The following is a 20,785-nucleotide window of genomic DNA, read 5'->3' on the forward strand; positions in this document are numbered from 1 at the left end:
GGGAGATAGAGTCTTCATAGGCTGTTTGAGAGATACAAAGTGCGAGAGACTGAGAACTGTCCACCGCAACCGGTTGGAGTATTTAAGCAGAGAGTCATCCACTTTTTCCTCAAATCCGATTTACTTACTGCACCGATCGGTTGCCTGCGATAGCACTCAAAAATGTGGATCGTACTGTGCGCTTTTATTGGCCTTCCGCTACTCTTGGTGGCCTATTTCGAGCTTGGATCACTGCGGCGAAAACAAATGTTGAACAAGTTCCAGGGGCCAAGTATGCTGCCCTTGGTGGGCAACGCTCATCAGATGGGAAATACTCCCACAGGTAAATGCAATCTAAGTGCTTCTATTGAATCTGGAGATCAAAGTCCCCTTTATATACTACCGCACCTTGGGTGTCTAATCACATAGCAATTGTATATAATGATATCACAGGGACTTTGATCTTATTGTGGAAAAAATAGTGTGATTCTCAGAAACCGACGAAGATTAGCTACTGCTATCACGTGCGAAAAGTATTTAATTATACACTGGGAAAAGTAGCCAGTTTGTGTTTTAATTAGCGTGACTGCTCCCAACTGATGTTTTTAAGTTTCAATGGTCGTTTCATCTCCACTGCTTAGAGATTTTGAACCGATTCTTTGGCTGGTGGCATGAGTACGAGAAGGATAACTTTCGTTACTGGATAGGTTTCTACTCGAATATTATGGTCACTAGCCCAAAGTACATGGAGGTGAGTTTGGCTTGTAAATGTTGTGAATGGCAATGAAGGAATATCATAGTTTTTACACAGTTTATACTTAGCAGTCAGACCTTGATATCCAAGTCCGACGTTTATGATCTCACTCATCCCTGGCTGGGGCTGGGACTTCTGACCAGTACTGGCAGTAAATGGCACAAGCACCGAAAGATGATCACGCCAGCCTTCCACTTCAACATCCTGCAGGACTTCCACGATGTGATGAACGAGAACTCCAGGAAGTTCATAGATAAGCTAAAAAATGTGGCAGACGGGGACAACATCTTCGACTTCCAGGAGGAAGCTCACTATCTGACCTTGGATGTTATTTGCGACACAGCCATGGGGGTGTCCATCAATGCCATGGAGAACCGAAGTTCTTCAGTTGTTCAAGCCTTTAAAGAGTGAGTATTGTGAGAACTATGCTGAATTAAATGTTGGGACTTATCAAGTGGATATCTAAGGTTAATTTTGGTTGATACCATTTTAGTATTACCTACATGATCAAGATGAGAGCATTTAATCCTTGGAAGCGTAATGAATTTCTCTTTCGCTTTGCACCTGAGTATCCAGCTTACAGAAGGACTCTTAAAACCCTCCAGGACTTTACCAATGAGATAATAGCAAAGCGAATTGAAGCTCGAAACGCGGGTGCTAAATCAACCAGCCAGAGTGACGAGTTCTCCCGCAAGAAGATGGCTTTTTTGGATACTCTTCTCTCATCCACTGTGGATGGTCGACCTCTAACTTCCCAAGAGCTTTACGAAGAAGTATCCACCTTTATGTTCGAGGGCCATGACACCACCACATCTGGAGTTGGCTTTGCAGTCTACCTGCTCTCCAGACATCAAGATGAACAGGTGACCTATTTGCAATGCCTGTTTTACGATCAAAGTAATTTATATATAATTTTTGACTTATAGAAAAAATTATTTCACGAACAGTGCGAGGTGATGGGGGATTTGGGAATTGGTCGTGATGCATCCTTTCAGGAAATCTCCCAAATGAAGTACTTGGATTTGTTTCTGAAAGAGGCTCAGCGACTTTATCCGAGCGTACCTTTCATTGGTCGCTTCACGGAGAAAGATTACATAATTGGTAAGCCTTTGGTATTACATTTAAGCTTCATTGGTAGTCAAGGACTTATATTTAGATGGCGATCTAGTGCCGAAGGGCACCACTTTGAACTTGGGCCTTCTCATGCTGGGATACAACGATCGTGTGTTCAAGGATCCTCATAAATTTCGACCAGATCGCTTTGACCTGGAGAAACCTGGACCCTTTGAATACGTTCCTTTTAGTGCCGGTCCACGAAATTGCATTGGGCAGAAGTTCGCTCTGCTGGAGATCAAGACTGTGGTGTCCAAGATCATTCGGAACTTCAAGGTGCTGCCTGCTCTGGATGAGCTCGTCTCTAAGGACGGCTACATAAGTACGACACTGGGCCTTCCTCCAGCGGAGAAGAAAAAGCGCGATACTCACATCCATAAATATGATCCGGTTTTATCGGCTGCCATGACCTTGAAGTCTGAGAATGGCCTGCATCTGCGCATGACACCGAGGTTTTAAATGTGATACTATGACAAAAGTTAAAAAAAGCCTACTTTTAGGCCTACAACTTTTCTCAACATTATGAAGTAGATGATTAGTTTACATTTTACGCAACGTCGCTACTTTATTGTCTCTTATTGGAATAAAATTATCTTAAACTGCCACAAGAACGGTTCCAACATAGGGATTAACCACGAACTCCGACGGCTTGATGACATCGCCATCGACGTACTGAGAGTTCAGGGAAGTGGTGATGACCTCCGCCTGGGTGCCCAGTCCATAGTACTTGGTGAGGTCCAGGGTCTTGGAGGTGCTGCCCAGGTTTAGAACGATCACATACAGATCGCTATCGGTCTTTTGGCTGTTTAGTATGGGAAATACTTAGTAATCGCTTTGAGGCTCAGAGGACTGTTTTACTCACCGTGAGTAGATGATCACATCGTCGTCGATGGCCTGAATGTTGAGTTCTCCCTGGCGGAAGGATGGTTCCTTGCGGACTCGCACCAGCTTCTTGAAGATCTGCAGGTGGGAACGAGGGGCCCGCTGCTGCTGCAGGGCATTGTTGGTCTTGTAGTCATCGGCCACTGGAAGCCAAGTGTGATCGGCACTGGTGAAACCTTAAAATGGAATAGAAAATGCTATTATCAATATGCTTGTATGTGTTTCGTTGTCAATCCTCCTAATTTCACCATAAAAACCTTCACCTTTTTATTATAAGTTTAAAATGTACTAAAATACTATTCACTTTTAAGTAAACAGTTAAGATAATTTTAATCAATGTGTGACGAATACGTTTCTTATCAGAATTTATACTTCCACTACCCGGAAGTTAAAAAAACATATTTAATTGATTACTAAATACTTTTAAGCGCTTTTACCTACATAAGTAAAAGTAATAAGAAGAGCTCTTTTAAATTTTAAAATCTTCCTAAATATAACCTCTTTAAGTGTGAATATTGATGTTCGAATGCTCTTACCTGCTTTGGAGGAGGCGTCCCACTGGTAGGGCGATCGCGCGGGGTCCCTGGATCGGGCGTAGTAGTTGTCCGGGTCGGAGTTGCAGGCGTTCGGATCCACGGTGTCCTCCCAGCTGATCCACACGTCGGTCATGCCCAGCTCCTCGCCGTTGTAGGTGACGGCGTGGCCCGGCAGCGTCTGCAGCAGGATGTTGATGAGGTCGGTGCGCTGCACTCCGAATCGGGAGGCCACTCGCTTGTTGTCGTGGTTGCCCAGCACCCAGTTGGCATAGACGCCCGCGGGCATCGCGTCCATCCACTTCTTGATGTGGTCCACATAGTCGCCGGCCTTCGAGGCGTTGTTGATGCTCGTGAGGAAGTCGAAGTTGAAGGGGATGTGTGAGCCGTTCCTCACGCCGTTGCCGTAGTACATCATGATGTTCTCAAAGCTAGTGTACGCCTCCGTCATCAGCAGCCTCTTGTCGCCGCCGTGCTCCTCGTGGAACGTGTCCACCAACTCGCGCCACTGGTACACCATGTCGATGGTCTCCGGCTGGTCCTGCGTGTAGATGTGCTGCGTGTAGCAGTGGTCGTCGGGATCCGGGCAGCTCACGGAGTCGTTGGTCAGCGGCTCGTCCGGATACTGGTTGTACCGGTCGAGGTCCACCTCGAACAGGTAGGGAACCGCGTCGATGCGGAAGCCTGAAACGCCCTTGGCCAGCCAGAAGCGGATCACGTTCTTCATCTCGTTGACCACGGCCGGATTGCGGTAGTTGAGGTCGGCCTGCTGGATGGCGAACTGGTGGAGGTAGTACTGCTGGCGCACCTCGTTCCACTCCCAGGCGCTGTAGCGGAACTCGGAGTTCCAGTTGCTCGGCGCCTCCCGCTCGCCGGTCTCGTTGTTGACCTTGCCGTCGTGCCAGATGTAGAAGTCCTTGTAGGTGGGGTCATTGTCCACAGACTTGGTGAACCACTCGTTGTCGGTGCTGGAGTGGTTGGGCACGAAGTCCAGGATGATCCTGATGCCCACCTCCTTGGCCTTGGCGATCATGCGCTCGAAGTCCTCCATGGTGCCGTACTCCGGCTGGATCGTGTAGAAGTCCGAGATGTCGTAGCCGAAGTCCACCATCGGCGACTTGAAGATGGGCGACAGCCAGGTGGCCGTGAAGCCGATGTCCTTCAGGTACTGCAGCTTCTCGGTGACGCCGTTGAGGTCCCCAATGCCGTCTCCGTCGGAGTCCCGGAAGGAGCGCGGGTATATCTGGTAGTAGTTTCCACTCTCCCACCACTCGGTGGCTCCCACGAAGCCAACGATGGCCAGGAAAAGGCACGCAGCTGATTGCAGTCGCATTTTGATCGATTTTGTTCGGACTGGGGGGCTGACAGCTGCCTTTTATACCGCTCGATAAGGCGGCTCCTATCGAGATCTGGCCCTCTTGGAGTGCCTCATTGAATTGCTGTGCAAACAGCTCACATGAGTTCTCAGGGTGCTCAAGTTTGCGAACCGAAATTGTCATTGTTTTCGTGCTCCCAGCGAAGCTTTACGTAAAGCGATTAACCCACTCCCGAACGCCTCTGATTGCTGGAAAAGTACCGATTTTAGAGCCAAGTATCTTCCTCAACTTGCAGGGTTTTGTTATGGTAGGACATTAAAGTGGGCATTAGTCAGCTGATAGGAAAACGGACCAAATCCACCTTCTTCAACTGCAAGCAAATAAACAACAGTAAGCTGGAAAACTACGATTATTAAATACTTAACAGTGTTGTGAAAAAATTGTTGTGATAACCTTGTGAAAGGTTTGCGGTGCATTTCAAACGCTGCAAAACATATTCATTTGTTGCAATATTTTCTAAAATGTTGCTATCAAAGTTAGTCAAGTTGTTCTTGATAAGCAAAGAAGCCCAAAGAGGCGGTGAAAAAAAAACTTCTTGGAAAAAAAAGGTAATCAAATAATAATTTCAGTTTTGACCTCTGCTAATTTTGCTGTTCAAACGGAGTAGTCATTTTAAAAATATATTCTATTTGATTTTTACATTTTATTAATAACATTTTATTTTCAACCAATTTAAATGTATTTGTGCAAACTATGCTTCGAATATTGGTGGATTTTTCCATAGTAATAAATAATTTAACTTCTTAACTTTTTCCCTCAATCCAAAAACCAATTGATTTTAATGAAAGCTTAAAAAGTTAACCAAGCCATATATTTACCAATTACATCGATTTGAAATAACTAATCCCAGCTCAGCGTGTGTCCTTGCAAACTGAAGTGCTTGTTGATTTAGGGTGGAATCACCTCCGGGGATGATTCCTGTTGCGGGACTGAAAAAGGTGAGTAGCACACGTGCAAATCCAAATGGCGAGAGCGCATTTTAATTGAATTAAAACCACTTCGAGTGGATTGCCCCAGGTGGTTTAATGAGTAAGTGTACTTAAACGAGCACACCATGAAAACACAAGAATAATCCCTCCGGTGTCTGATGCACAGGATTCAAGGATGTGGTATAAAGAACTTACAAATAAAGTTCACAACGTAAGCGTATCTGGGAAAAAAAATATCAGAAAAGGTTTTATTAAAGTGGGCTTGAAAAAGCTCCTCTGTGAAATATTCCATTTCCATCATATTTCATCTGATAAGTGCTAGCTTCTGTACTCATGTTAAAATACAAAAACATACTTGATTCGAGTTAAATATATTTAAAAAAAAATAAAAGAATATTGGCCCATTTTAACTTGAAACCCCATCCCAAAAAACAAAATCTTGTAGACGCCACTGGTTCACATCCTCTTTTGGTAATTAGAAATCCGTTTGGCTTTCATTTGAATAAGGATGCGGGAGAAGTGACTAATTACATAGCTGCTTTATTCAAAAAGCGCTCATTGTAGTTGGGAAGTGAATTAAGCTTACGGCAGCTATAGCTGCATGTAAAATATTTTTAAAATTCAAGGGAGAGTTGCCGTCTACCAATGAGTAGAAACGAAGATGGCTGACGTAATTTATTTATTAGCGTTAAAAGGTATCATGGATTTTAGAAAGGAGACAGTCTGCTGCTCGACGTCGACATATTATCAGGTAAGATAACCTTGCCTATAATGACATAAGTAAGAAAAACGGGTTGTTTTTTTCAACCAATATCAATCACTAATAATTTGGATATGTAATTTGTAGAATTTTGTGTTATTGACGCTTTACAGTAGGGGAGCTTAGGGTAATGTGAGGTGTAGGGTAAGGTTACGATCTCGGCATATCTCACATGTGACGTCACGTCAAAAATTCTAATTAAATGTAGTCGATTTATCGTAGCGCGTCGACACTGTATTTAGAGTAATATTAGGAAAAAGTCGGATAATTTGTTTTTAAGTAATTATAGCCGTTACTCGTAGAGTAAAAAGAAACGTTTCCCACCATATAATGTACATATATATATTCTTGATCAGGATCACCATCCGATCAGAAACTATAAAAGTAGTAAGTTGGGATTTGCCATGTAGATTCTTAAACTTCTTTCGCTGCGAAAGTTTATTCCAGCATGGTGCCACGCCCACCCTAACGCCCACAAACGCACATAATGCTAAAACCTGTCTAGCGCCTCTTGTTTTGATTATCAATACAATTCCAACTGCCTAAAATTCATATCGGACCATCCATTAAAAAGTCATAAGCAAATAAAGTGTGTAGTCTTGGGAACAATCGCTTTGCTGCTTATCTACATATCTCCATCTCCCTCGCACTTCCCTGATTTTCACATCTGCGTAGAGTTTTAGTGTGTATTTATCAGTTCGTCACCTTAGCCTACAACTTTCATAGGTGAAGCAGGAGAAACCGCTATAGTCGACGGCCACGACTATTAGATACCCGTTACTCAGCTAACAAAAGAGCGCCACCTGTCGTTCACTCCTATCGGCTGTTTATGTGATTTCACAGAAACGCCACATAACAAGAAACTTAGGTGGCGCTAGTGAAATTTCGTAAGCAGCCAATTTTCTGAATAAATAAATCTCTATCCCTTACGCACTCTATTGAGTTTGCTAATTATTAATTATTGTTTGGTTTTGTTTTGGTTTTTAAGAAATGGCCCGATTTGAATAATAAAATTTTTACAAAATATTGAAACAAAATGTGAGCTAGCGTTATGGGCGATTGTGGTCGTTAGAGTGGGCGTGGCACCCTGCTAAAACAAGCTTGCGCCGCGCAGAAAGCCCAAGAACCTGGGACCTGGTCAACATTCTAGCTCTTATAGTTTCCGAGATCTCAGCGTTCATACGGACAGACGGACATGGCTAGATCGACTCGGCTAGTGATCCTGGTCAAAAATATATATACCTTATGGGATCGGAAAAGCCTCCTTTTAGCTGTTACATACTTTCCGATGAATCTAGTATAAATTTACTCTACGAGTAACGGGTATAAAAATATCAGTTTACGCCTAGAGCTGTAGGATTTAACTACGATGGAATTTCACCATCGATCTGTTACAGGAATACGCCAAAGAAACCTCAGCCACTTCTTGAAATTTTGCAAAAATACTGATTTTTGGAAAAGTGGCACTCAAAAAACGAATCGTTCGTCACTGTACCCTACACTCCCCTACATACATATAGACAAGAATGGAAGGATGTTATCTAGTTTGTGAATCTGTGCCCACTCATCGATTTATTCTTTTTACAGTCGTATATTTTTATTAACATTTTACGACACTTCGCGCTTTAGTGGAATATCCAATAAAAAACAGAGATGGGGAGGGTGGGAAAAAGCCCACTCCGCGGTTATTTAATCTAGAAAACTTGCGATAAAACACTGATAGATTACCAGTTGGCCGGAGCATTTGCGGCCTTATCGCCAGCTCAATCGCTACAGGCCGGCAATTGTTATTAGCAAATTGAGTTTGGCCCACTCAAACGCTATCGAAATGCCGCAGTGGGCACATCTCGGCCTGGTGGCTCTCGTTCTCGTCGCCTCCACCCGAGTGGGTGGGGCGGACATCGATTGGTGGGAGAACGCCTCGCTCTACCAGATATACCCGCGCTCTTTCCAGGACAGCGACGGCGACGGCATCGGGGACCTGAAGGGTATTACTTCGCGACTGGGCTATCTCAAGGAAATCGGCATCACGGCCACCTGGCTGTCGCCCATTTTCACATCGCCCATGTCGGACTTTGGTTACGACATCTCCAACTTCTACGACATAGATCCGATTTTCGGTACCCTCGAGGACTTCGATGCCCTGATAGTGGAGGCGAAGTCGCTGGGCGTTAGGATCATCCTGGACTTTGTACCCAACCACTCGAGCGACGAGAACGAGTGGTTCCAAAAGTCTGTTAACCGCGAGGAGGGTTACGATGACTTCTACGTGTGGGACGATGGAAAGTTGAACGAGGAAACCGGGGAGAGGGATCCACCCTCCAACTGGACCAGCGTGTTCGGCGGACCCATGTGGACGTGGAACGAGAAGCGCCAGCAGTACTTCCTCCACCAGTTCCAGGTGAAGCAGCCGGATCTCAATTTCACCAACCCAATGGTGAGGGAGCACATGCTGGACGTGCTGAAGTTTTGGCTGGACCGCGGAGTGGACGGGTTCAGGATCGATGCGGTTCCCCACATCTACGAGCGTCGAAATGCGGATGGCTCCTATCCGGATGAACCGGTCAGCGGCTGGGGGACTGACCCCAATGCCTACGACTACCACGATCACATATACACCAAGGATCAGCCGGCCACGGTGGACTTGATGTACGAGTGGCGGTCGTTTTTGGACAGCTATCGAGCGGAGAACGGAGGCGACTCTCGGGTTCTCCTGGCCGAGGCCTATTCCTCCGTGGAAACGCTGAGTGCCTACTTCGGCAACAGCACCCATCAGGGCACCCAGCTGCCCATGAACTTCCAGCTGATGTACCTCAGTGGCTACTCCACCGCCAGGGATGTGGTGGGATCCATCGACTACTGGATGAACACCATGTGGACGGACCACCAGACGGCCAACTGGGTGGTCGGTAATCACGACACCAACCGCGTGGCCGATCGCATGGGAGCCCATAAAGTGGATCTGCTGAATGTCATCGTGAATGCCCTGCCAGGTGCATCGGTGACCTACTACGGCGAGGAGATCGGCATGTCCAACGTTGACGTGGAGTGCTCTGACGACTCCTGCGAGGATCGGGATGGGGAGCGAACGCCAATGCAGTGGACTGCCGGAAAGAACGCGGACTTCTCTGAAGGGGAGAGCACCTGGTTGCCCCTTAGCCCGGAATACCAGCGGTACAATGTTCAGACGGAGCGCGGGGTCTCGAGATCCTCCCTAAACATCTTCAAAGGACTGCAGGCTCTTAAGAGCAGTGCCGCCTTTCTCGCATTCAAAGAGCAGGGAGGATTCTCCTACGAAGCGGTCACGGAACAGGTTCTGCAAATTATACGGTAAGTTAAATAAATCCTTTCCCAAATCCCAACTTAGGGTCAAGAATTTCTTGCACCTCCAGAACCAACAAGTACAGCGAGGAGTATCGAATCCTGGTCAACATGGGCAACGATATGGAGATCATCGATGGACTGGCCTCTAAGACCTACGAGTATGTCTTGGTCACCGCGTACTCCAGCCACTATGCGGGGTAAGCTTCCTATCACTGCTGCTTTAATACATTTCCAAATAATTTTGATTAATTCACAGACAAAAAGTAGACCTGTCGCGGCGAATCATTCTCATGCCCTACGAAGCAGTCGTTTTACGCTGGTCGGCGTAACTTCAGTCAGACTATTTTGTTATTTAATAAAATAAATTCCTTGTTTATTTCCTGTTAAACACTTTCGAGTACCATTGGGGTCCCCCATAAAGATAAGGCCTGTCTCTGTCAGCAACTCGCCGCATGTGTTCCCAGCCATATATAAAGTGAACTTTGAGTGCCAATAACCTACATTTAGACTCTAACAGCACCCACTTAAAGATATACCCATTTGGCCTTGGCATTAGCTAGGGCAATCACTATGGATCTGGGAGTATACCGGATCGATAATGACCAATCGAACTCAATTCTTGCCTAATTACCCAATAAATAAATTAGCGTTATTCAAAACATCCAGTGGGTCCGTTTCTAATCAGTGCTTATACAACTTAGTGGGGGGCTATCGCAAAGATAAGCCTCTGCTGAGTAATTCTGCCCCGAAGAGGAAGTTATACGTTTTGGTTATTATTTATTAAAGAGCTAATAAGTTAGTTTAGACCGTGCTAAGCACGACAGCCTCTTTGGGCATCAGCAGTACGGAGTTGGCAAAAGTAAGATCGCTGAAAAGATAGGGTTATATGGTAAGTAATATATGGTTATATAAGATCCATGTGACAAGAACTCACTTCTTGCGGCGCGAACTCTTGTCGTTCACCACCACGTATTGCAGTTGAGTGGAGATGGAAGTGAAAACAGAGTCCAAGTTGATCGACTCGACATCATCGTTGATGTTGATGACGGTGATGTAGGACTTTTGGCCAGCCAGGGAGCTGTTTATAAACCAATCGGTAATCTTCCTGAACATAAAATATGGGGAATCCTAACTTACCGCTTGAAGGCCAGCACATTGGGACCAATGGCCGAAACAGAGACATCGCCCTGCTTCAAGGTTGGCTCATCCCGCAGAGCGCGCAGCTGCTTGTATACATTCAGGTGGCTCAGGGCGATTCCGCGCTCCTTCTTCACGTTGACCGACTTGTAGTCAGTGGCTACCGGCAGCCAGGTGACGGAGGCGTTGGAGAAACCGGCGTTCTGCTCGTCGCTCCATTGGAAGGGCGTCCGCACGGGGTCGCGGGTGAGGCGCTCAAACTCCTGCTCGTTGGACTGGCAGGCCTGCGGGTCCACGGTGTCCTCCCAGCTGATCCACACGTCGGTCATGCCCGTCTCCTCGCCCTGGTATGTCACACTCACGCCTGGCAGGCCCAGGATGATCATATTGCAGGCGTCGATACGGTCGGCGCCCAGGCGGGATCCAATGCGGCTGCTGTCGTGGTTACCGAACACCCAGTTGGCAACCTGGCCCTCGGGCATGTTGTCCAGCCAGTTGTGGATCAGCTCCGAGTAGTGGTAGGCGTCGGAGCTGTAGCTGATCTTGGCCAGCAGCTCGAAGTTGAAGGGGATCTGGGAGCCCTGGTGGGTTCCGTTTCCGTAGTACTGCATGAGGACATCCAGCGGTGAGTAGGCCTCGGTGAGGAGGACGCGGTCATCCCCGCCCAGCTCGGCGTCGATCTCCTCGATCACGTCGCGGAACTCGTAGACCAGCTCCAGGTTCTCGGGCTGATCGGTTGTGTAGATGTGCTGCAGGTAGGTGTAGTCGTCGGGATCGCTCACCTCCTCGTTCCGGGGCTCGTCGGGCCAGTTGCCATCGGCGTCGGCGGGAATCTCGAACACATGCGGAACTGCGTCAATACGGAAGCCGTAGGCTCCCTTTCGCAACCAAAAGCGCAGGACGTCCTTCATGGCCTCCGTGACCTTGGGGTTGCGGTAGTTGAGATCAGGCTGCTTGGCGTGGAACTGATGGAGGTAGTAGGCCTGTCGTTGCTCGTTCCAGGTCCACATCGATCCGCGGAACACGGAGACCCAGTTGTTGGGTGGCTGCCGGATGCCGTTGACCACCTTGCCGGTGTGCCACACGTAGAAGTCCTTGTACTCCTCCTCGCCGGCGACCGAGCGGATGAACCATTCGCACTCGTCGCTCGTGTGGTTGGGCACAAAGTCAAGGATGATCTTGATGTCCAGCTCCTTGGCGCGCGCCAACAGCGCCTCGAAGTCCTCCATGGTTCCGAAGAGGGGATCGATGCTCTTCAGATCAGCCACATCGTAGCCAAAGTCAGCCATGGGGGAGGTGAAGATCGGGGACAGCCAGGTGGCGGTAATGCCGATTTCCTTCAGGTAGGCCAGTTGTTGCGTAATACCTGACAATCATTCCAAGTTAACCCATATCTAGGCCTCTTCTAAGCCAAAACTTACCAACTAGATCTCCGACACCGTCACCATCGCTATCCTTGAAAGATCTGGGGTAGATCTGGTAGAACTGAGCCGTTTTCCACCAACCAACTTCTGCCAGGGAAGGCAGTACCAATGCCAAAAGGCAGGAAAGCACCAGCAACTTAGACATGGCTCCCACTGAGTCGATCGACTGGCAATGACCAGAGGGATTATACAGTGCCCCTATTTATTCACAGGACTCCAGTTGATAAGGCGCCGATAAGGCCGCCATATAGCCCACTTTTTGTGATTAGCTTTGTGGGGAAGGCAGATTTACAATACCAACGCATTGTGAATAGGTTCTATTGATACGGGGTTGTGGAATTTATTGGAGTTAATATTGCTGTCGTTTTGGCTTGGCTTACGACCAACGATCATGAGACAGATTGACAGGGAAATTATTTCGAACTGCATTCTGTCGTATCTTTTTTTTTTGTACTAAGTAAATAACAAAGAAACAAAAACATTAAACGTAACAGTGAGAAAATGTAACAATTTTATAACAGGGACAGTACTATACTATTGTCTCAAGCGTGGGTTTGAAGACGTCCTCGTACCCAAAGATCGCCAGGGTGCCGACGCATCAGTCTGCTTCTGGTTGCTGGATTAGCCAAGGATGCTGCTTGTTGGCTAACGAGCTACTAGACGATCATTGTAATGACTAGAATGCATATTTATCTGCTCTCTTAACGTGTGAAGATCGCTAGTTCTCTTCAAACATACCACGGTGCATTCGCAGTCGTGCGTAGCGCCCAGTTTTGCACTCTTTGGACCACTGTTGTATCTAATCGCGCAGTTCGGTTCTTTTATTTCGCAGGGGGGAGTAATTTATTAGGTCACTTCTATTGGAACTTTGGATCCAATATAAGCAGGAGATTTGTGGGCTTCAGACAGTGATAACGTACTCTATAGAAATGATTCAATATCTGGAAGATTATGAGTGAAGGTCATTGGTCGACAACAACTGACTTAGCCACAGATTTCTTTATTAGGGTATTTTCGAATAATGTCGCGAGTTTTTGTCTTAGATCAAACGGACCAAACCAATTAACTCATCTCGCGATTAACTAATTAATATATTTATCTTAGCCACACCAAGTAATTACATTGATAAGAGATTACAATCCCTGTGAAAATGCACTCCTACACAGCGATTCTGAGAAGAAAGAAAGCTTAAACGAGAAAGGAAGCTTGCTTCGGCAAGCCGAAGTTTCTATACCCTTTCAGGTCGTTCCCATTGCAGCACTGTATATACCATAAAGAGCATTCCGATTTTTAGAAAACTAAAAAATAATTACAGAAATTTTAAGCTAATGTTCTATTTACATTTCTTATTGTTTATTTTTACTGATACTGTTAGCAGCTAAATGATATAGTAGTCCGATTTTTATTAAATTGAAAATTAAAAAAATAATATATACCGTAGTAGAAGAAAATATGGAAAAAAATAATGAAGCTATAATTATTTTTAAATTATTTTCTTATTAATTATACGGTCGTTCATGATATTCCCAAGAGTAGAAGTTAATATGTCAAAAGCACCGTAGTTATAATTTTATTTATTATATATTATATATATTTTATATTTATTATTTTATACCATTGCAGAAACAGAAAATCCTGAAACTTTTTTTATTAGTTATATAAGGTTTGTTAAAAACCAATTTTTTGTATTTAGCCCTCTGAAACCTACACTTTAAAATAATTTTTTTTAAAAGACTGTAATTTTTTAGTTTCTAAAATATCATACAAAAAAAAAGGTTTCTTAATTTTAATGTATGCGCCAGTTTGTCATCTATGATCGTTTTTTTCAATAGTTGGACCAATTTTTTGTTTTTAAGATATTTAAGTGTTTCTAACAAGACCTCTGATTTTTTCACGAACGCACAATGTGCTTTATGTGCTTTATGTGGTTTTAATATCTATAATTTGTAATGTGTAGATTAATTTTAGTTCAAGGCAAGTGATAGACAAATAAGTTAACAAGTTTTGAAATTGAATATTTCGGTACGACAGATCATGCAAAAACCAATCTTTATATTTTTTAGAAAATTATTTTATTTTCAAAAAATATTTTCATTTTTTAGAATATACTTTTACTTTTTACCAATTATTGTCCTATTTTTTTCATTAAAAAAAATGCAAGCCAATTTAATTTTTGAGCTTGTCTTTCTACTTTTTACGAAATAATTTATAGATATAAGGACATTTTTTCTTGTTTTTGGCGCGAATATTGATTATAATAGACATTCTCTATAACAAACTAACGCTTTCCTAATTCAAGAAAAATTTCCTTGACTTTTGAAAAAAATTTCAATGGCGTTTTTCCAAAACTTAGGGTACATTTTATTTTAAGTGATCGTTTCCAGAACGCGTTCTGGACTGCGACTACTCGTTTCCACTTGTTTGACTGTTCCACCTGATCGTCTTGTCGAAGGGTTCCGAAAACGCAATAAGGGCCGGCCGACAAAAAATGGCCTGGCGTCAAGGCGTCATTCGGGTCTGTTGGCAATGCGTGCAACGGCCTCATAGCGAAGTCCTCATGATTTAATGCATATCCATTGATACTGTTGGCCAATATGGCTTTGACCATCTTCACCGGACTTTCCCAAAGTCCTTTAAAATGGGGGACCGTGGTGGGATAAAATGGAATCGGACTCCTTAAGGGCTGTAGTAGTTCACTATTTTATATTTCTTTAAGAGCGCACAGGAAAGCATTAGTGCTAAGGTCCGACAATAATTCCAGGTGGCATCCCTTGGTTGGTAAGCATGCCATACCGCAGAGGTATGTACATCTTGATAGGCTGTTTTCCTCGAATGTTACATTGTGCTCAGAGGGGTCCGGCAAAGTCGATGCCGACTCAAATGGGTGACAGCCAGCCTGTTCTCGGCTCTGTGGATGGGATCCCATTAGCTGTGTCGAGCGATGCAATTGCTCACCGGACAGCGCACCAGCTTTTTGCCTTCGATAACCCAGAACCTTTGCCTTACAAACGCACTCAGAAAGATCGCCCCGGCATGCATGTTGGCTCGATGTCCAACAACTTAACCAAAACATGGTGATTAGGTAAAAAAATTGATCCGCTTCTGTTAGACGGCCACCCACGTGACTTCTATCAAATAATTGGTTCAGCCCCTTGACCTTAGAAGACTTGATAACACTTCCTTAACTTAATTGGTTTATGTCTTCATGAGCATAATAAAATGCATCTGAGAGTCTACACAGTTCTAACGCGGTAGCATGCATTCTATTATAAGCTCGCCTCTATACTTTTACGACTGTACACTATAACTAATGTTCAGAGTCCCTAAAATAGTAACGGGGCTTTCAAATTCCAGAGAGTTTGTGGGCTCCTTGTCGTAAGAAAATGATATATAACGTCTTTGACTTATCTATAATGCCTAATGTTCTGGAGGTATCGGATGTTTTTACTTAAAGTCATTATTTTTTTCCTTTTAGAGGATTGCAGCTTGTTTGCCATTTATGTAAGTCAAACCAACCCAGTTGGTGTGACCCAATAGTGGTGTGACTTCTTCTTTAAGGTGGCCTTTTTCCCCACGACTATCAGCCCCACCCAACATGTTGTTTATGTGGAAATTCCGCCTTATTGCAGCCCCAGCTCGTGGATAGCTTGTGTGCTCTTCGGCAAGGCAGTACAAGCAACGGACCGCCAGAATTGGGGCCGAGTTTCTCCAATAGGTGACTGTTCTCTATTTGACGATCCTAACTTCTTCTGAGCTCCTGACCCTCCAAAGAATGCACTAGAAGTAGCGTCCGTACCCTTCCTAGTATTTGCCTATACATTTTGGATATGTCCGCAGTTAATACAAGCTTATGAAGCGGAATTGAACTAAAATATCGAAAAGTTCCGGTTAAAACCTCGGCCCTAACAGCAGAGCATCGTTAAACGAGTGATGATTGTCGTCTTAGAACGGGATGATGCGGCATAAAGTACTTCATTTCATGAGCCTGGGCGCAGCACATCTCATCAAGATGACCTGGCACTTCCTACTCGTTAAGAAACTCTGCGTACGGAGTCTTCAGCTCTGGGCAACTATTAAGTCTTCGTTCAAAATTTATAAGTCTCTGCAAAGCAATATTGTAGGAATCTCCTAGTTCAACTGTGAGGTGTTTAAAGGGTAGGCTTACCATAAATCGTCCTTCATTGTTTCTTGCAACTGTAGACTTAAAGTTTTCTCCACATTTCTGTTCGATCTCGTTAAAATTTCTTAAGGGGGTTGGTATCTCTTCCATTTTCCAGGACCTCTGCATTAGTTGGACCAGTTCGTTTTTTGTTATTCTCCGTCTCCTCGCTGGGGGGAACAATCAGAAAGATTTTGTTCTATAATGTGCACTTGCCAACTACAATCCAGTGATTTCTGTAGGATGGGCCGTTTCGACCCTAACTTTATTTGGCAAGAGACCATGAGCTTAAAAAACAATGACACCTCCAACGGTATTTCAATATATTCAGAAGAACAGAACTGAGGGTCCACTAGAGGCAACTTTCTGGGAATATTTAATTCGCTGCAATATCGATTCGCGTCAGGGTTGTAATCGGTGATCTCTGGCAAGACTTCAAAATGTGTCCCTTGCTACAAAGTTCGCTGCTCGGTAGTTCGCTACTGTAAAGTGGTCTCTACTTCGCCTAGAAGTTCTGACCTGTCGTCCCCTATTCCACTCAGAGCATATTGTCCTGGTTCCTCCAAGTCACAAAGTGAAGCTGACTTCCTGAGTCCAAGTCGAGCCATCAGTTCCCCGAGCAACCATGACAATTTTTGCTATCGGGTAGGGCATTCCGAAAAGCCGTCAACCTTGACCTTTTGGACTCTGTCTTTAGAAATTCACTGAAGAACGATTGTTTTGTAACTTCTTTACCCGCTGGGCTGATTCCTCTATAAATTAAAAAGTGTGCCATCGTCTACCAAGCGGGCAGCTTAGCGTAAATCATTTCTCCTTCCCAATTTTTGAAGGTCTCGCTGTCTTAGCTTATAAGCCTAGTACCCACATCGACGAAAGCCGCGAGCTAGCCATAGGAGTGAGCGAGAGGCAAATACGCGGCTAACGCTTTTCGTCGGGTCTGTTTTTCAGCGCGGTACTCAGATGAGCTAAGGAAATACCAGAAAAAATACCAGATTTCGCGAGTGAATTTTCGATGAACGCCGTTAGCCGAGGCCCAAAGAATAAGAAATTTAATCTTTGGCGGTGTTCGTGCAAAAGCAGTGGGGATTTAAAAAATTAAAATAGAAGAAAAACACCCAAAACGGCTAAAGAAGGTCAGTCAGATTAAAAAGGACGCCTAATCCGAGCTGTTGCCCATTATTGTGGGACTTGACCGACAGGAAGCAACGGGGCAAATCCGCAGAATAATTGAAGCGCTGGAGGAGATACACTAGAGAATCCCAGTGGGAAGGAACATGGGACATTGCTCGATCTCTGACGAGCTCTCCATTGAGGACTCCTCCTTCACCAGCTACTTGGCAGCTGGTGATGGAGTGGAGATATAGGATGCGCCGGCTTCTATAGAGAGAATGAAATAAGGTCGCCCGCTAAGGGGCAGCTGCAGGAGCCATCACCAGCCATTATTGGTGTTTTGCTAGTTTTACTAGTCGAAAAATCTTATTCTTTGTAGTGTGACCGAAGTTTTCAAAGTTCACCCGCAATGCATGTAGCATGGTCTTACTGTCAAGCAGCTGGATTTGTTGCCAAACGGAAAACAAATCAATTGGAGAAATGTAAAAAGAAGGAGTCTGCTGGTACACAAAGAATTAAAAAAAAAAAAATGCAATGTTCAACGAATGTTTTTATTTATGTAAATTAGTACACCCAAAAAAAAATCTACGAGTGTCAATTTGATAAAAGTGGGTGAAAATGACACTACACCTAGGATTAAATTATTTGTATCAATTTGATCCTAAATAAGTATCAAAAGTATACTACATTGTATGAAAAATCATATTTGACCCTAAATAGTGTCATTTTGAAAACAACCGTGGATACTCCTATACCGATAAAAGATTTTTTTGATTGTTCGACCTTCAATTATCGGTTATCATGGGATTTGAACTAAACATCCGCGGGAAACGTTGTGCGATAGACCAATGGGTAAGGTGTCTGTTTCTGGTTCGAAAGGTCCCCGGTACAAGTGCGCGCCGATGCTGTACGATTTTAAAGAATAATATCAAACATTTCTCTATCAATTGTAATAATAAAGTTATATTTAAAACGTTTCCAGATTTCAAATAAAAATTAAAATAAAGTTTGTCATGAGCGGGACTCGAACCACTAACCCTCAGGCCCGCGCATCAAAAACAATGCGCTAGCAGTCTGAGCCACGCCTATATTTTTTTATAAAGCCTAGTACTCAGATCGGCTAAGAGTTTCACTAGTCGAAAAATCTTATTCTTTGTAGTGTGACCGAAGTTTTCAAAATTCACCCGCAATGCATGTAGCATGGTCTTACTGACAAGCAGCTGGGTTTGTTGCCAAACGGAAAACATATCAATTGGAGAAATTTAAAAAGGAGGAGTCTGCTGGTACACAAAGAAATAAAATTAAAAATAGATGGAATGTTCAACGAATGTTTTTATTTAAGTAAATTAGTTGTTTATAGCTTCCTTTTCGTTCCACGGATGCCTCGCCATCTTTCCCGCTCCACCGCAGTCCAGCTCCGAGTCCCAATGGGCATATTGGACCTTGAGGAAGTGGGAATCGGATTGGGAACAGGGTTGATCCGCTGATGCTGCAGGAAGTCGCCCAGCATCCTTGCAGTGGCTGGACATGGCTTCTCCAACTGTTCCTCAGCGGGCGCCCTATTTTCCTCCTCCCTGTAGAAGCCAGCGAGTCCTCCAGCTCCGCTTAAGCTGCCAAATAGCTGGTGGTTATGGTGTACGGAGTCCGAACCAAATTATTTTGGCCAGATCTTACTTTCTTCGCGAGGACACGCCCGGCAGGATGTCCATGTAGAGAGCGAAGGCCCACTCGGCATGTTCCTTCCCACTGGGATTCTATAGTGGATCTCCTCCAGCACTTCAACTATTCTGTTGCTATTTGCCCTGTCGGTCAAGTCCCACAATAATGGGCAACAGCTTGGATTAGGCGTCCTTTTTCGTTAAAATTAAATTAAAATTTTTAAATTCCCCACCGCTTCTGCACGAACACCGCCAAAGATTAAATTTCTTATTCTTTGGGCCGCGGCTAACGGCGTTCATCGAAAATTCACTCGGGAAATCTGGTATTTTTTCTGGTATTTCCTTAGCTCATCTGAGTACCGCGCTGAAAAACAGACCCGACGAAAACCTTTAGCCGCGTATTTGCCTCTCGCTCACTCCTATGGTTAGCTCGCGGTTTTCGTCGATGTGAGTACTAGGCTTAAAGCGACAAAATGCTTTTTTGGGACAAAAAAGGTTTTTTTTGTAGAAAACTTTTTTCAAGTGGCATAGTGATCCTATATTAGGGTCAATTTGACGTTCTTCGTATCAAAGATTTTTTGACACTCAATAGTATCACATTGACACCTAAATAATGGCATATTGATGACGATTTTTTTTGGGTGTAGCTTAAAGCTTCCTTCTCGTCCCACGGATGCTTCGCTATCTTTCCTGTTCCACCGCAGTCCAGCTCCAAGTCCCAAAAGGCATATTGGACCTTGAGGAAGTGGGAGCCGGATTGGGAAAGGAGTTGATCCGCTGATGCTGCCGAAAAGTCGCCCAGCATCCTGGCAGTGGCTGGCAATGGCTTCTCCAACTGTTCCTTAGCGGGCGCCCTATTTTCCTCCTCCCTATAGAAGCCAGTGGGTCCTCAAGCTCCGCTTAAGCTGGCCAAGTAGCTCCACCACCGGAATCCTAATAAAGAGGTCGACGGATATCGTATTACTGGTGGTTCTGCTAAAAATATACTTTTATAAGTACAACTTAACCAAATTCTTTTGGCCAGGTCTTACTTTATTTACGAGGACACGCCTGGGAGGATGTCCATGTAGAGAGCGAAATCCCACTCGGCATGTTCCTTCGCACTGGGATTCTCTATTGGATCTCCTCCAGCACTTCAACTATTCTTCGGATTTGCCCCTGTTGTGTTATTGCTTCCTGTCGGTGAAATACCACAATAAAGGGCAACAGTTTGGATTAGGCGTCCTATTTCATCTGCACTGACCTCCTGCATCCGATTTTGCGGTTTTTCTTCCATTTTTAATTTTTAGTTTCCATAAAGCCTTTGTACGAACACCGCCAAAGATCAAATTTCTTATTCTTTGGGCCGCGGCTAACGTTGTTATTCGAAATTCACTCGCTAAATCTGGTATTTTTTCTGGTATTTCCTTAGCTCATCTGAATACCGCGCTGAAAAACACAACGATTGCCATTTAAGAAGTGCTCAAAGCAAAGAACACAGACGTGCCCTTATTTATGACCGTCTGGCATCTCTATCAGCTGAAAAAATAAATAAAAGAATTCGGCTGTTTCTCATAAACACGGCCAATTTTCATTTCACGCATTGAAACCACGAAGAAATTGTTAAGTAATTTTTCGAAATTAAAGCATTCCACAGCCAATTGATTT

The 20,785-nt window shown here is 44.5% G+C and overlaps 4 protein-coding genes across 4 annotated transcripts; 2 read left to right on the forward strand and 2 right to left on the reverse strand.

The window, feature by feature from the left end:
• Positions 1 to 105: 105 nt before the first annotated feature.
• Positions 106 to 2,354, forward strand: LOC119551758 (probable cytochrome P450 4e1). The gene is made up of 6 exons (XM_037861285.1): positions 106 to 322; positions 621 to 730; positions 791 to 1,140; positions 1,227 to 1,596; positions 1,660 to 1,834; positions 1,890 to 2,354. Exons 1-6 carry the CDS (start codon positions 163 to 165, stop codon positions 2,303 to 2,305), a joined length of 1,581 nt encoding a protein of 526 aa, XP_037717213.1. The 5' UTR covers positions 106 to 162; the 3' UTR covers positions 2,306 to 2,354.
• A 27-nt stretch (positions 2,355 to 2,381) lies between these two features.
• On the reverse strand, positions 2,382 to 4,600 carry LOC119551753 (maltase A1). Its single transcript, XM_037861278.1, has 3 exons — positions 3,265 to 4,600; positions 2,709 to 2,904; positions 2,382 to 2,648 (listed from the first exon to the last, which is right to left on the reverse strand). Exons 1-3 carry the CDS (start codon positions 4,592 to 4,594, stop codon positions 2,441 to 2,443), a joined length of 1,734 nt encoding a protein of 577 aa, XP_037717206.1. The 5' UTR covers positions 4,595 to 4,600; the 3' UTR covers positions 2,382 to 2,440.
• A 3,546-nt stretch (positions 4,601 to 8,146) lies between these two features.
• Positions 8,147 to 10,038, forward strand: LOC119551757 (maltase A2). Its single transcript, XM_037861284.1, has 3 exons — positions 8,147 to 9,656; positions 9,719 to 9,847; positions 9,907 to 10,038. Exons 1-3 carry the CDS (start codon positions 8,155 to 8,157, stop codon positions 9,977 to 9,979), a joined length of 1,704 nt encoding a protein of 567 aa, XP_037717212.1. The 5' UTR covers positions 8,147 to 8,154; the 3' UTR covers positions 9,980 to 10,038.
• A 372-nt stretch (positions 10,039 to 10,410) lies between these two features.
• Positions 10,411 to 12,370, reverse strand: LOC119551754 (maltase A3). Its single transcript, XM_037861279.1, has 4 exons — positions 12,209 to 12,370; positions 10,788 to 12,153; positions 10,585 to 10,728; positions 10,411 to 10,518 (listed from the first exon to the last, which is right to left on the reverse strand). The coding sequence occupies exons 1-4, from the start codon at positions 12,354 to 12,356 to the stop codon at positions 10,452 to 10,454; spliced, it is 1,725 nt and encodes a 574-aa protein (XP_037717207.1). The 5' UTR covers positions 12,357 to 12,370; the 3' UTR covers positions 10,411 to 10,451.
• Between the last annotated feature and the right edge of the window lie 8,415 nt (positions 12,371 to 20,785).

Source organism: Drosophila subpulchrella, chromosome 2R, assembly GCF_014743375.2.
Source record: "Drosophila subpulchrella strain 33 F10 #4 breed RU33 chromosome 2R, RU_Dsub_v1.1 Primary Assembly, whole genome shotgun sequence".
Classification (NCBI taxonomy): Eukaryota; Metazoa; Arthropoda; class Insecta; order Diptera; family Drosophilidae; genus Drosophila; species Drosophila subpulchrella.

What these genes read in the sequence shown, in the direction of transcription:
- LOC119551753 (XM_037861278.1), bottom strand. Translation starts at nt 4,594, where the DNA reads ATGCGACTGCAATCAGCTGCGTGCCTTTTCCTGGCCATCGTTGGCTTC. An exon ending in GGACGCCTCCTCCAAAGCAG is followed by an intron (nt 2,905 to 3,264) that starts GTAAGAGCATTC and finishes TTCCATTTTAAG; the next exon opens with GTTTCACCAGTGCCGATCAC. An exon ending in GATGTGATCATCTACTCACG is followed by an intron (nt 2,649 to 2,708) that starts GTGAGTAAAACA and finishes CATACTAAACAG; the next exon opens with CCAAAAGACCGATAGCGATC.
- LOC119551758 (XM_037861285.1), top strand. Translation starts at nt 163, where the DNA reads ATGTGGATCGTACTGTGCGCTTTTATTGGCCTTCCGCTACTCTTGGTG. An exon ending in CTAGCCCAAAGTACATGGAG is followed by an intron (nt 731 to 790) that starts GTGAGTTTGGCT and finishes GTTTTTACACAG; the next exon opens with TTTATACTTAGCAGTCAGAC. An exon ending in GGAGAAAGATTACATAATTG is followed by an intron (nt 1,835 to 1,889) that starts GTAAGCCTTTGG and finishes ACTTATATTTAG; the next exon opens with ATGGCGATCTAGTGCCGAAG.
- LOC119551757 (XM_037861284.1), top strand. Translation starts at nt 8,155, where the DNA reads ATGCCGCAGTGGGCACATCTCGGCCTGGTGGCTCTCGTTCTCGTCGCC. An exon ending in CAGGTTCTGCAAATTATACG is followed by an intron (nt 9,657 to 9,718) that starts GTAAGTTAAATA and finishes TTGCACCTCCAG; the next exon opens with AACCAACAAGTACAGCGAGG. An exon ending in TACTCCAGCCACTATGCGGG is followed by an intron (nt 9,848 to 9,906) that starts GTAAGCTTCCTA and finishes ATTAATTCACAG; the next exon opens with ACAAAAAGTAGACCTGTCGC.
- LOC119551754 (XM_037861279.1), bottom strand. Translation starts at nt 12,356, where the DNA reads ATGTCTAAGTTGCTGGTGCTTTCCTGCCTTTTGGCATTGGTACTGCCT. An exon ending in AATGTGCTGGCCTTCAAGCG is followed by an intron (nt 10,729 to 10,787) that starts GTAAGTTAGGAT and finishes GTTTATAAACAG; the next exon opens with CTCCCTGGCTGGCCAAAAGT. An exon ending in AAGAGTTCGCGCCGCAAGAA is followed by an intron (nt 10,519 to 10,584) that starts GTGAGTTCTTGT and finishes CTATCTTTTCAG; the next exon opens with CGATCTTACTTTTGCCAACT.